The sequence below is a fragment of the Sardina pilchardus genome, chromosome 10 (assembly GCF_963854185.1).
Source record: "Sardina pilchardus chromosome 10, fSarPil1.1, whole genome shotgun sequence".
Classification (NCBI taxonomy): Eukaryota; Metazoa; Chordata; class Actinopteri; order Clupeiformes; family Clupeidae; genus Sardina; species Sardina pilchardus.
In genome coordinates, this window is record NC_085003.1 from 32,764,242 (window position 1) to 32,778,963 (window position 14,722).

Below are 14,722 nucleotides of genomic sequence, written 5' to 3' on the forward strand. Positions count from 1 at the left end.
TCACAATGTTTGCTCAGTGATCTGTTCCTTTGGTGACTCCAGAGAAAAGGACTCGGGTGAACTGAGGCCCAATGGGATGGTCAGCAACTGCAGAGCCATTTCAATGTCAGGTGTGTGTAGGTTCACCTGTTGTTCAGTTACACTATTCCGTGTTCATATGCGCGTGGATCTGGCATCCTCTGCTCCTCAGTAATCTTCACGCTAAAGCCCGTCCTTGGGAACTCAGAGGGCCAGATGCCCTAATGCTTTTGCACCCACTTCAGGCGTATTTGTTTCGCAATGTGCACATAAAAACATGGGGAGGTACACCATATTGCCAAAAGTATTCGCTCACCTGCCTTGACTCACATATGAACTTCGGTCACATCCCATCTGATGTCGGTCCACCCTTTGCAGCTATAACAGCTTCAACTCTTCTGGGAAGGCTTTCCACAAGGATTTCCTCCAAAAGTGCATTTGGAGGTCACACACTGATGTTGGATGATGAGACCAGCTCTCAGTCTCCACTCTAATTCATCTCAAAGGTGTTCTATTGGGTTTAGATCAGGACTCTGTCAGGCCAGTCAAGTTCATCCACAACAAACTCTGTCATCCATGCCTTTATGGACCTTGCTTTGTGCACTGGTGCACCGTCATGTCAGAACAGAAAGGGACCATCCATCCCCAAGGTGGGCTTTGCCCCTTAGTTCCAGTGAAAGAAACTCTGAATACTTCAGCATTAACCGAGAGACTTAGGACAATTCCATGCTCCCAACTTGCATTAAGAACCTTTAATCTCTTTCACAGCCCTTGATTAGCATGCTGCATGCAACATTATAAAGATTGACCGATAGAGCAAAGGACATTATCTGGAGGCAGAGTGCATTGTGTTGGTGTGTAGAGAGTGGGGCGTGTCGGCGTGTAGAGAGTGGGCGAATGGTAGACTTCAGCACATTCAGAAGAACTTTAGGAACCTGAGCGCGATCAGGGCAACTCTTTCAGGACTCAATCTCATTCTAAACATAATGAAACCTATTTTTAACCTCTTACTCACTGCATGTGTTTTACATCTGACTTCATCAACAGAACATAATGGTAAGTAGTGCAGTAGTCCAGGAAGTGTGAAAGAACATGTAAAATATCTGAATCAGATTGCAGTAAAATAATATATCATCATAATCTTGGTTTGACATTAGGGCTGTTGACATGTATTATCAGTACTAGGGGTGTCATGATTTTGATTTTAATTCGAGATCGAAATTACATCTCAATCTCAAACTTTGAACTCAAAGGTAGAATCAACAATGTAGCCACACCCACATAGTGTTTCATTTCACTATGTTCACGTTTATGGGCCAATTGCTCTGTCAGTTAGCATTGTGCTAGCTGTGCTACGATTTAAAACCGTGCTCCTTAAAACGGAGGTTTTGGAGTTTAACACGCAGCTGCGCACGAAGTTTAACGTGATTGCTGTGTCAGAAATGAGACAGGATCAGCTGATTCCTAGTTACTGGGGTTAAACTGCCTGGAAGCCGGAAGTACGCTGTTTTGAGTTTTACCCCAGCAGATGAATTCAACAGTCTTAACGCATTTCAGGATTTTGACGGGATACTTTTTATGACTCTTGTGGCTAAATGCGCTCTAAGTGCCAAAACACTTTGGAAATGTAAAGTACATTTTAATAAAACGCAAATAATGTTGAAATATATCATGAAATAGTCTAGGCTACTTTTGTGGAAATCTGAATCTGAAATCTTATCCAGTATAGGCTATGCTATTTATAACATTAAATCAGTCAATCAATAAATTGTCACGAATTAAATAGAACATTACACGGAGGAGCAAAAATAAGCCTTTTAATCGCCACACTTCAGCCCAACTATGGACAAATTATGCTGGGCACTAAACCCACATTCCATGGCTCCGTGCGCATAGCTTTACGAATCCATGTGGGACTAGGCTACGTATTGTGTCAGCCTAAACAGGCCTACACCATTGCCAGGCAAAATGCATCTGTGCGGTGTAGGCTACATAATGTCACAACTGTCTTTAATGCCTGTGAAATGCATGTTACTGTGTCGGATAGGGGCAGACGATTTCAAATCATGCTGCTCCCGAGCGCCGCTGGTTGGTTGGTTCTCTCACGGGATGAAACAAGTACCTATTCTATTCTATTCTATGCTATTCTATTCTATTCTATTCTATTCTATTCTATGTAAGGGATAATCAACGACGCGCCCTGTGCATTTCTAGGAAAATGATGCACTTATCGAAGTGTAAAGTCCCCTCCGCCTGCGGCGTCGGGTCCTTATTACCACTTCGAACGTGCATTATTTTCCTATAAACGCACGGCGCGTCGTTGATTATCCCTTACATATTCTATTCAGTCATTGAATGAATGAAAGCGCCTCCCGCAAACAGCGGGTGGAAATCCCTTTCAACGACATGAAACGTAATAGTGAACCTTCAAATATAATAATATTTCAGTGCCCATCAGTCTCTACATTTAGCAACATCACCAAACAGTCCAAAAGTAAATTAAACCCCAAACTAAACTGAAAACTACTGCTTTTAATAGCCTGCCGGTGCCGCTATCAAAACGCATGTATCTCTGGTCTCACAATAAAACGCACGTAACAAAAGTTCTTGCCTGGAAGTCTGCCTCAAATAAATGCTTTGCGCAGCCTAAGTAGCCTAAATAAAGACCATAGTCGAGGGTTGATGGTACGATCTACCGTGCGTTAGGCTATTTTACGAATAGGCATACTCGTTCTTTGTACATTTGTAGTTAGGCATTTGCCAACTTAAGCAACTGCTATCCTGTAGCCTTTATTGTAGCCTACTGTGTAATAAGTACAAACTAGCCAACAGTGTGTGTATGTGTCGGTTTATGAAGCGTAAGCTGTCACCTATCTTGCTATCCTGCAAACTATGGTCTAGTCTACCGCAAAACCATGTCCTTTCCGAGATTAGACTAACACGCATTAAATGCGCCCTCTAGTGGGTGATTTGAATTTCCTTGAAGACACAGCAATTGAGATCAAGGTAAAACGCAGCAGCAGGTTAAACCACAGGTGCATATGACACAGCAATGGAGCTTAAGTCGTCACGTGACTTCTTGCGTCACCACCGAGTTTAAAACCGTGTTAAACTCCAAACTAGCGACAGAGCAATTGCCCCAACGTGTTTTAGGTTATTCTGTTTACAACCTCGCGGTTGGAATGGATTAAAAATAAACACCGGTTTCTAGATGAAAGCCCCCCCCGCCCAAAACAGAATAGGAAAAGGCCCAAAAAAGGAAATAACATAGGCCTAAGGAATGCATTAATAGTAATAGCCTATTTTTTTTAATTTTTTTTTTAAAAGATCAAAAATCGAATCAAAGCGTGACTTTAAAATAAAAAATTATATCAAACTGAATATAAGTTAGGCCAACATTAATGAAAACTGACTGATTTTTCTACTCTGATAATCAGGACCTCTCCTGCACACAAGACTGGGAGTCCTTAGGGGGGACTACATGCGTGTTCACGGAAAGGCAACAGTGGTCCATGCCTACCTGGGGGTGCCTTTTGCCCAACCTCCAGTGGGAAACCTAAGACTGGCTCCACCACAACCTGGGCAAGGGTGGGGGGGCATCAGAGATGCCACCCAATTCCCTCCCATGTAAGTTTTTTTGGGGGTCACAATCCAATTATTTAAATGTCAAGATTCTGAGCTGTACAAATTTGATGTACTTTTGTTTATTTCTTCATTAATTAAAAACTGGGAAAGAGAAATTGTCAGTACAATGATAGAAAATGAGCCAAGCAAGTAAGACAACCTATATTCATTCTTAGAGTCCGCCTTAGCAACAAGGCTACGCTGCCAACATGTCACCAAATAGGCACTATCACTAAATGTTTTTAAAATCTGTGTCATCTTAAGGTGTGTACAAGACACAACATTTTCTACAGGCCTGCTGGAGTCCGTCGGCCTGGTCATGGATCTGCCTGAGGTGTCTGAGGACTGCCTATATGTCAATGTCTACACTCCTGCTCAGCCTGCCAAAGATGCAAAGTTACCTGTAAGTTCAATTATAAAACAACAGGCTATGTAAGTGGCACTCTTGTATTGAGTAGCCTAAATGTCACAAACGTTCAGGTGGCACTCTTGTATTGAGTAGCCTAAATGTCACAAACGTTCAGGTGATTGGCAACTAGTCTGACTGGACCATTTGAAAAAATATCCAAAACTCAAAAATAATTTCAACTGTTTAATAAAAAGTGTGTCGAAATCCCCCCCAAAATTAACAACAATCTGGTTCAAACAAACTAATCAGCTCCCTCTCTTTGTCATCACTGAAGCCAGGGTCGGTCCGAAAGCTGTGTTGCCTCTTTGCCTGACCGTGCTACACTAACGTAAGCACACGTACACTACTGCATGCACCACATGACCCACATGGTAGAGCCCAGCGCACCTCCCCCACACAGATCAACACACAACCAGCAAACCAACAAATAATGACTTGCAACGTACAGTACAGTAAACTCAAATTGGCTCTTACAGGCTATGGTAGTAAGGGTTCGCACTCTGAAAAAATATAGACGAAGTCTTTGCTGAAGAAAAAACTCTTTTACCTCTTACAGGCTATGCAATCAATTGTTGCCAGTGTTGTGGTAGTACACAGCGAGTTCTGAATGTCTTACTGTGCTGATGTGTGTGTCACAGGTGATGGTGTGGATCCATGGAGGAGCGTTTCTTATGGGGTGTGCCTCCATGTTTGATGGATCTGCCCTGGCAGCGTATCAGAATGTGGTTGTGGTTCACATGCAGTACAGGCTGGGCATGCTGGGGTTCTTCAGGTGAGGGAACTATTTGATTACCGTCCTCTCCGGATTGTAAGTCACTCTTTTCTCAGTTTGGCTGGTTCTGCGACTTATAGTCAGGTGCGAATTATACAGTATACTTATAGTCCAGAAATACGAAAAAAAGTGATTTCAGTTTGAGTCACAGCGGTTGCTGTGGTGATTAAGTGATTACAGTTTGAGTCACAGCGGTTGCTGTATACGGATTCTGTGGCCATGTTGACTGGTATTTTAATGATGTAATGAACATTAACATCACCCATTGAGTATTTTTCCCCTTCATTCAAACACCTTAAAATTAATTATTGACAGGAATGCAACATATGTTCAAACAGAGAATCCCATAATTTATGAACTAAATTAGTAAACCACTGTCCCCATGTTTGAGTATCAGTGCATGTCTCTATAGGCCCCCAGACCCACAGCAGTTCTGTTTGGTTTCCTACACGCAGCACAGGAGACGATAACGCCCCGGGAAACCTGGGCCTTCTGGACCAGCTAGCGGCGCTGGAGTGGGTCAAAGACAACATCCACAGCTTTGGGGGGGACTCGTCCTCCGTCACAATATTTGGAGCGTCTGCAGGGGGTGTTAGCGTGTCACTGCTGGTAATTTACAGTGGGGAGAAAATCTATTTGATACCATGCTAAATCATCAAGGATCCAGGATATTACTGTATGCATCCTGATAAAGTTCCCTTGGCCGTTGGAATTAAAATAACCCCACATCATCACATACCCTTCACTATAGCTACAGATTGGCATGGTGCTTTTTCCAGTAGGCCTATTAGCCTGTTTGATTCGCATTGAGCTCAATGAGGCCTACTGGAAAAAGCACCATGCCAATCTCTAGCTATGGTGAAGGGTATGTGATGATATGGGGCTATTTTAATTTCAATGGCCAAGGGACTACATTTTTGAATTAAGACATTAAGATCAATTGTCAAACTTATTGTATTTTTCAATAAATGAATCTGTTAAATTAATGAAGGTAAATGTTCTAGTTTCAAAACAATTAATGTAAATGATTTTTATTAAAAAAAACAATGGATGTGAATGTGTTGTATTTTGTGTATGCATGCGCTGATACATGACTGTTTGTCTTTGCAAAAGGTTCTTTCCCCGCTAAGCGCGGGTCTTTTCCATCGCGCCATAGCAGAGAGTGGCACAGCGGGCATGGTTTCCATCATGAACGCTGATCCTCTGCCCTCAGCAAAGGTCCCTCTCTTCATCATCAGCACTAAGCATCAGCCCTTCTTCACCATGTTTTATTTACTATGCAATGCAGCCTTTAATGAAATGCTGTCTACATCCCCAGATTGTGGCCAATGCAACACACTGTGAGGGCACCAAGCCAGACCAGATTGTGGATTGTGTGATGCGGATGTCAGCAGAGGAAATCATAAAGTTTCAGCAGGAGGTGAGAAACAATGTCAATGTATCTTAGATGTGGGCAGATAAAAAGCCATGACATATTTCACAAAAGAGTTATGAGAAACATGTCATACCTTTTACCCATAGTTCTTCCTCTGAAGATATTTGAAAATCTTCAAAGTGCTTCAAAAGTTCATATTTTCTCTTTCATTTGTATCAACATTTTTCCATTTTTCACAGCATCTTCAGGTGTTCTTTGGAGTGGTGACGGATGGCTATTTTCTACCAAAGCCAATACCAGACCTTCTTAATTCTCATGAGTTCAACAAGGTGCCATTAATTAATGGTGTAACTAACCATGAATATGGCTGGGGGCTACCGAGAGTAAGTGAACTCAGTTTTACAATGCATCCTTACAGTACAGTACATCTCAGAAAACGTTGTAAAGCTCACAGTGCTATATGATCAAAATAGGAATAGTAATATGCTATGCTCTTGGTGTCATGATATAAAAGGCAATGTGTGTATTTTCAGTTTTGGGCCCCACCTGACTGGGTAGAGGGGATGGATCGTGACTCAGTCAAAACTTATTTTGACCTCTTCTACCCTAATGTAAGAATGCAGCCTAAAATGATCATCATGGAAAGTGAATTTGTTACATTTATTATGAATTGAATAGTGTATCTCTCTACAATCTCAGAGACATTTCTGGAAAGTCATATGAAACCCAGCCTGGATTTTCTTTTTCTTTGACTGTTTTTAATTAAGGAGAGATACATCTTTATTTTTCAGCCGGACACCGAAATCAGCACCGCCTTGATCATGAACGAGTACATAGGGAATGGAGAAGACCGCATCAAAAACAGAGATGGCTATACTGAGTTTTTTGGAGACATTACGTTCACCATTCCTGCTATCACAGTATCAAATGCTCACCGAGGTTTGAGATTTACCTCCCATTTCTAGCACCTCATTCAAATTCCGAGCTTTCATAGGAAGAGGAGTCACATGACATTGAAGTTTATTTATATATTAATAACATTTGAGACAAATGCAGAATATATAAGATTATAGCCAAAAGGCTCATTTCCATCTTTTGTCCCTTGACCACCACATTGGTGCATATGAAGTGTGGAAAAAAGTGTCCATTTCTTTTAAAACTTTTAAAAGTATCATGAAGTGGGCCCCGGCAGTGGCGCAACTGGCTGGGGCACCTGCACCGTACGCTGGCGACCCGGGTTCGATTCCCGCCCCGTGGTCCTTTCCAGATCCCACCCCGACTCTCTCTCCCACTCACTTCCTGTCATTCTCTCTACTGTCCTGTCCAAATAAAGGCATAAAAAGCCCAAAAATAAATCTTTAAAAAAAAAAAGTATCATGAAGTGCACATGGCACAGGAAGACACATTGTACATGTATGAATAGACACGGATACATAGGAAGAGAGAGAGAGAGAGAGAGAGAGAGAAAAGAGAGAAAGAGAGAGAGAAAGCTGTGGTTTAAAATGTCCTCCCACAGATTCGGGAGCACCAGTCTTTGCCTATGAGTTCCAGCACCCGCCAAACATGCTTGCAAAGAGACGCCCCAGCTTTGTCAGAGCAGACCACGGAGACGAGACTGTCTTTGCGTTTGGAGTCTGCTTCCTTAACGGCCGCCTCAAGCTGAATGGTAAAGCTGTCATGGTGCTCTCTACAAACACAGAATTAGGATGATTGCAACAACGTTGTAGCAATGTTGCTTCAACGGCATAGCAACTGTTGATGCGACGTTGTTAACTGATGTTGTTTCAATGTCATTTTAGCCAGTGATATGACGTTGGCACGGAACATTTTTTGGAGTGTCTCAAAACAATAATCCAGTTTTGAAATGCATATTGGTTGGCATACATATGTTTACATTAAAAAAAATGTAATCCTGTATCTCTGTGCTTTCTGTAAGGCACGTTTACGGAGGAGGAGGAGGAGCTGTGTAGAACGATGATGGCATACTGGGGCAACTTTGCACGCACCGGGTAATTTCACTCCACAGAGTACTGCAAGCACTGCATGTTTTGGACTGAAATAATAACAGTATTTTGTGTGTGTGTCTGTGTGTGTGAACATGTGTACGTACTGTGCTGGCTTTCTCTAAAGATCCCCCAACGGGCCTGGCTTGACCCATTGGCCTGCATACGGTGCCAGGGAGGAGTACCTGGGTATCGGGCTGAAGCAGCAGGCGGGACAACACCTGATGGGTGACCGCTACACCTTCATGACCCAGACACTGCCAGAGAAGATCCAGGAGATGAAGCAGCAGCAGCAGCAGCAGCAGCAGCAGGGATCACAGCAGCAGCAGCAGCAGCAGCAGCAGCAGCAGGGATCACAGCAGCAGCAGCAGGGATCACAGCAGCAGCAGCAGCAGCAGCAGCAGGGATCACAGCAGCAGCAGCAGCAGCAGCAGCAGCAGCAGCGCTCTGAGCTCTAGAGGAGACAGCTGCTGATCACCTGATCCAATCACACTCATGTCAGCCAGACCTCTTGTTATGGCAGCAGATCCAGTATGTTGTGGAAAATAATGCACTCAATAAAAATACATCTTTATCTAAAAATGTTAAATCCAGTTACCAGAATAATTAAATCCAGTAACCAGAATTAAAAATAATTCCTTTTCTCTACTGAGCAAATAAACAAGCACGTCAAAAAACTGTGTTCCTCTTGTCTACTGTATGCTTTGATCAATTCTCAATCAATTTGAGTACCAATATCAAAATAATTTATTCTAATTTCATATTAGTATCCATTTAAACTGACATCATTCCTTTAATTTGATAATAAATAAATACAGCCATCACCCATCCAGGGGTAGTGCACACACACTCAGAGCAGTGGGCTCGCTAGGAGCACACATACACACCTGGAGCAGTGGGCAGTCCTTAATCCGGTTCCGGGGGAGCCTTGCTTTGGTCACAAGTCGGATTCCCTAACCAGTGGGCCACGGATGCCAGGCAGAAATTAGGGTGGTAGTTTCCAGACCGCCTTAGCAGCGTGAATGAAATCACCGCGCAAGGATGGATGGGAACACCCAGGCGACTCCTGACAGGTCTCCCAGCCTGCACAGTGAAACCCCTTCAGGTTCCAGAACGCATGTCACCCCATTGCTCATCCAGCTACATTGGCTACCGTTGGCCGCCCGCACCAAGTCAAGATTATAACGTAATGCTTGCCTACAAATGGGACTTTTCCAGTGCATGGTATCCAGATTATAACGTAATGCTTGTCTACAAATGGGACTTTTCCAGTGCATGGTATCGAGATTATAACGTAATGCTTGCCTACAAATGGGACTTTTCCAGCGCAGGGTATCAAGATTATAACGTAATGCTTGCCTACAAATGGGACTTTTCCAGCGCAGGGTATCAAGATTATAACGTAATGCTTGCCTACAAATGGGACTTTTCCAGCGCAGGGTATCAAGATTATAACGTAATGCTTGCCTACAAATGGGACTTTTCCAGCGCAGGGTATCAAGATTATAACGTAATGCTTGCCTACAAATGGGACTTTTCCAGCGCAGGGTATCAAGATTATAACGTAATGCTTGCCTACAAATGGGACTTTTCCAGCGCAGGGTATCAAGATTATAACGTAATGCTTGCCTACAAATGGGACTTTTCCAGCGCAGGGTATCAAGATTATAACGTAATGCTTGCCTACAAATGGGACTTTTCCAGCGCAGGGTATCAAGATTATAACGTAATGCTTGCCTACAAATGGGACTTTTCCAGCGCAGGGTATCAAGATTATAACGTAATGCTTGCCTACAAATGGGACTTTTCCAGCGCATGGTATCAAGATTATAACGTAATGCTTGCCTACAAATGGGACTTTTCCAGCGCATGGTATCAAGATTATAACGTAATGCTTGCCTACAAATGGGACTTTTCCAGTGCATGGTATCAGCTCCACTCCACTCCACTCAACTGCACTCTGCTCGATTTTGGTACCGGGTGATTTTGGTACCGGGTGTCGGTTATCCACTGCAACAAAGCTGGCCGACTGCCATAGCAACGCTGAAGAAATCAACTGCAATACAGGCATATGCTAGCACACGACCGTTGCATTCCTCAGGAGCTCTACCACCGGCACACGCAGGCCAATCCAAACTTTTTTTCATCTGTTGTTCCTCGTTGGTAGAACGCACTACCAGTTCCTACTAGAGTAAGGACATCCCTCTCTATCTTCAAAAAACTTCTGAAGACAAAGCTCTTCAGAGAACATCTCCTCTCATAGCACCACTTACAACTAGTCTTGCTGATCCTTGACTTACCACATAATTGTGCCTGTCGAGGGGTCCATGACCATGACAACCTCGACAGAGACCAGAGGGAGGCGCTCATTCCCAGCTGCATTCCCCCTCCAGACAACTGCACTCACTGATGCACTTATTCCTACTGCACTCTACCTTTTTACATTTTCATTATTATTTTTCATTTTTCATTATTCTTATACACTGTGTAAAACTTTTCCTACAATTGTTGTTAAAATTGCTTTAAAAAGCTTGAAATGTACCATGTTGTAAGTCACTTTGGTTAAAAAGTGTCAGCCAAATGTAATGTAAAGTAATGTAATATTTGACATTACATTTAGACAAGACATTTAATTGGATTAAAATAAAGAGTTAAAATGTGTATGTGTGTGTGTGTGTGTGTGTGTGTGTGTGTGTGTGTGTGCGTGCGTGCGTGCGTATCTTGCAGAGTGTGATCACTGTAGCTCTGACCCAACTGTGCGTAAGTCATACATTCATACAAGTGCTGCCCAATACACACATTCACACATCACAGTAAGTAAGCTGTGTTATGCCATGCAAGCCCCCCCCCCCCCCTCCCCTGGGCCCTGCCCCCCCTCTCCTCCCCTGTCAAGAGCCCTGTCACACCCAGATCTTCAACAGGTCTGTGAACAGTCGGAGAAGGACAACTGAGGCCACACTGTCATCTCTGATCAGCTGGACAGCCGTTAAAAGCTCCAGACACACACACACACGCACACACACACCACTGTCAAAGAATGGCAGAAGGAGGATATAAGGTCAGGTGTTTTATTATTATTATGTTTATGGGGTGTGTTCTCATGTGGCCTTATCAGGCATCCAGTAAGAGCAAACAGCAGTCAGTTGAATGCACATGGCTGTGATGCCGTGACAAGTTCCCCTCCACACAACCAAGTAAAAGAGCTTGTAGACGCAAGAGAACATAGCGTGCAGAAGCTATCATCTGTAGAAGATCTTCTGTTGCTATATTCAAGTTTCTATTATGCGCATACAGGTATAAACAAGTATAACTATAAAAGCACATTTCAAACGCATAAAAATCCTAGTCATATAATGTGAGACGTCACATCAAAATCAAGGAAGAGAAGACTATTACAATATACTGTAATTAGGCTACTCAAGTCTGCTAGTCTGCATACTGTACGTCACTAGACGTCTAGATCTGCAAGCAGGGTGAGAATTTCACAGTAGACATCCTGGAGACTCAGGAGACATTCCGGAGTTTCTCAGGAGACATTCTGGCAGGGGAGTCACTAGGAATTAAGGTTTACTGGGGCACTGTGTCTTTTGTGTACATGTTTACTGGGGCACTGTGTCATTTGTGTACATGTTTACTGGGGCACTGCGTCGTTTGTGTACATGTAAGACATTTTTTTTTACTGGGGCACAACTTATTTTTACTGGGGCATGTGCCCCAGTAAAACATACCTAGTGACGCCCCTGCACTCTGGAGTTTCTCAGGAGACATTCTGGAGTTTCTCAGAGACTTTCTGGAGTTTCCCCAGAGAGAGGCTGAGAGGTATGCATACGTCTAATAATCTCTTCTGCCTCCTGGACTCTGTTCCCAAAGGAAGGGGAGTGGAATGGGAAGGAGGGAGTTTGGGTGTAAGAAACAGGAAGAGGGCAGAGGAAGTCAGAAGTAGGAAGAGGAAGTGAAGTCGGGGGATGTAGGACGTAGGAAGGGAACAGGGCCCAGGACTCCGCCCCTGGGAGCAGAGATTTATGACTACACATCATCATCAAAGGCACCAGTCAGCATCATCATTGTCATCATCATCTTCTTCTTCGTCCTCCCCCTCCTCAGTTGCCTGCACATTAAAATGCCGCCGTTAGTTTCACAGTTATGTCAACAGAAGCACTGAGCTCTAAAGAGAGACAACAAAGTATTTCTTATGGTCACACAAGCCATCCCATACATACAATGAATTACACTATTTCAAGTGTCAAAACTGAGGTTTTCTGAGAGTCAAAATTATATGAAAAAATATTGTAATTACTTGCATTTCAAATAGCAGGAAATTAAACATTATGGACTTGATAGCACTGCACTGCACTACATTGTACTACACTTGCTGTAGTTCAGAAAAAGTGTTTTTTCTTTGTTTTTTTCATAGCTGCAGATGGATTACACACCACTAGGTGGTGCCATATCCTTTACAGACCAGAGTCGTAGATGGCGTGTAAAATGAATCAGTGAGATTGAACTACAGTACATGATACATGACAGGACTACACATAAAAGTACTCAGTAAGGCTACAGATAAGATTGAATAATACTGCATATTGCATTCAACATGATGTTTAACATTATAATATGAACAATAACACAACATATAATACTACATATTACATTTAACACTATAATATGAGCAATAACACAACATATAATACTACATATTACATATTACATTCAACACTACAACACTAACAATAACGCAGAAGACACAAAAACATACAGAGACAGTAAACACAAGACTCATAAGAACACAGACTGCAGTACTTCAGAATTGGTGACAAAAAATCCCCAGCTTCATCTGAGCATTTAGTGTTGCATGCAAATAGACCCATTCAGACATCAGACATACTGTACATATCATAACCCATTCAGATATCAGACATACTGTACATATCATGACCCATTCAGATATCAGACATACTGTACATATCATGACCTCATCAGACATCAGACATACTGTACATATCATGACCCATTCAGATATCAGACATACTGTACATATCATGACCCATTCAGATTGTGAAATTACTATTGAGGTACTCCAGTGCTAAACTACAACAGATTCAGTAATGAATGAACTTCTTACCATGATGAGTGTCTGGCAGAACAGCAAGGAAGGACTGAAACAGAGAGAACGGAGAGGCTTTTTAAACACACACACACACACACACACACACACACACACACACACACACACACACACACACACACACACACACACACACACACACACACACACACACACACACACACACACACACACACACACACACACACACACACACACACACACACATACACATACACACACACACCTTAACTCCTCCCACTTACACATACACACCAAACAGACACACAGGCATCCACATTCTTCCTCCACACTAACACAACTCATCCCAGCTATCCACGATATTCCGCAGCCCAACAATGGGTGTCGCCATGACACCGAGACGGTTTTCTATTTCCGGCGAAGCTGCATTGTATCTGTTTTAACGTGACGGTTTACGGTGCTTAACATATCATAACGCATATAAAAGTCAACTTTTCTATTTTATATCGGGTATATGTGATGCAGTATATACATGCTGAGGGCAGAATTGTCAACATTTCGAAAGAAATCTAAATTGAGGCATAATCTAGTTTGCTATGGAGAACGCACATGTTAACAGAATGAACGGAAGTTGAAAACAGTATCGTAACCATCGCAACGATACATATTTCCGGGTTAAGGAAAGAGGTGGATACACACACTTTGGCAGAAAGGAAAGTGAAACTCAAAAGAGGGTGGAGAAGAACCTGTTTCGTGGCAGTGGGAAAGGTGAAAGCAACAACAACAATAAAAGTCACCCACACAATTCCTTCACTGGAAAATTCCTTCAGAAGCCACCCACACAATTCCTTTGCTGGGAATTCCTTCAGAAGCCACCCACACAATTCCTTCGCTGGGGAATTCCTTCAGAAAGTGGTCCACACTATGCCTTTACACTTTTAATTCATTTTTGTATGACTGTTTTGCTTTTCTGTGTCCACGGTAAAGCACATTAATTGCCTGAATTTTACAGAGAAATTCCTTCACAGGGAAACATCTCTACTTCTGCCTACAAGGAAGGCCATAAATCTGCAAACAATCAACAGATGACCTGTCTGTTGCACCTCATACAGTAGCTAAACACTTTATCAGCGATGTCCTCAAAAAAGTCACTGAACTTGTCAAGCAACCACCAAGCCTATTGAGAATGTGCGTTGTTAGATTTGAGTGATTTTCTATGTCATGCTTTCTCTTGTCTCTTTGCCTCAGCCACAGAAATGGCCGAGACAGAATGCTTATTGTAAGCAGACGAAACGCCAAAATGGTGTACCTAATTAATTGCTCACCCCAGCAGAGACAGCTTAATCAAATCTACCCAGAAGACCACATCCCTGCCTGCCCTCCGGTCAACTCCGGTCAACTCGGCGTCTCCATTTGGAGATCATTTTAATAGCAT

The 14,722-nt window shown here is 42.8% G+C and overlaps 1 protein-coding gene and 1 long non-coding RNA gene across 2 annotated transcripts; one reads left to right on the forward strand and one right to left on the reverse strand.

Moving 5' to 3' along the window:
• The first annotated feature begins 923 nt into the window (after nucleotides 1–923).
• On the forward strand, nucleotides 924–8,871 carry LOC134093910 (fatty acyl-CoA hydrolase precursor, medium chain-like). Its single transcript, XM_062547214.1, has 13 exons — nucleotides 924–1,074; nucleotides 3,456–3,645; nucleotides 3,907–4,045; nucleotides 4,690–4,823; nucleotides 5,279–5,432; nucleotides 5,937–6,041; nucleotides 6,142–6,243; nucleotides 6,438–6,581; nucleotides 6,732–6,809; nucleotides 6,990–7,137; nucleotides 7,715–7,864; nucleotides 8,135–8,207; nucleotides 8,329–8,871. Exons 1-13 carry the CDS (start codon nucleotides 1,005–1,007, stop codon nucleotides 8,657–8,659), a joined length of 1,818 nt encoding a protein of 605 aa, XP_062403198.1. The 5' UTR covers nucleotides 924–1,004; the 3' UTR covers nucleotides 8,660–8,871.
• Nucleotides 8,872–11,255: 2,384 nt separating this feature from the next.
• On the reverse strand, nucleotides 11,256–13,425 carry LOC134094426 (uncharacterized). The gene is made up of 2 exons (XR_009940442.1): nucleotides 13,324–13,425; nucleotides 11,256–12,309 (listed from the first exon to the last, which is right to left on the reverse strand). It is a non-coding gene; the product is annotated as an uncharacterized LOC134094426 (long non-coding RNA).
• Nucleotides 13,426–14,722: the final 1,297 nt, after the last annotated feature.

Excerpts from the sequence above, each read along its gene's own strand:
- LOC134093910 (XM_062547214.1), top strand. The coding sequence starts at position 1,005 with ATGAAACCTATTTTTAACCTCTTACTCACTGCATGTGTTTTACATCTG. Across the intron at positions 7,138-7,714 it reads AGTATCAAATGCTCACCGAG|ATTCGGGAGCACCAGTCTTT; the intron begins GTTTGAGATTTA and ends GTCCTCCCACAG. Across the intron at positions 8,208-8,328 it reads GGCAACTTTGCACGCACCGG|ATCCCCCAACGGGCCTGGCT; the intron begins GTAATTTCACTC and ends CTTTCTCTAAAG.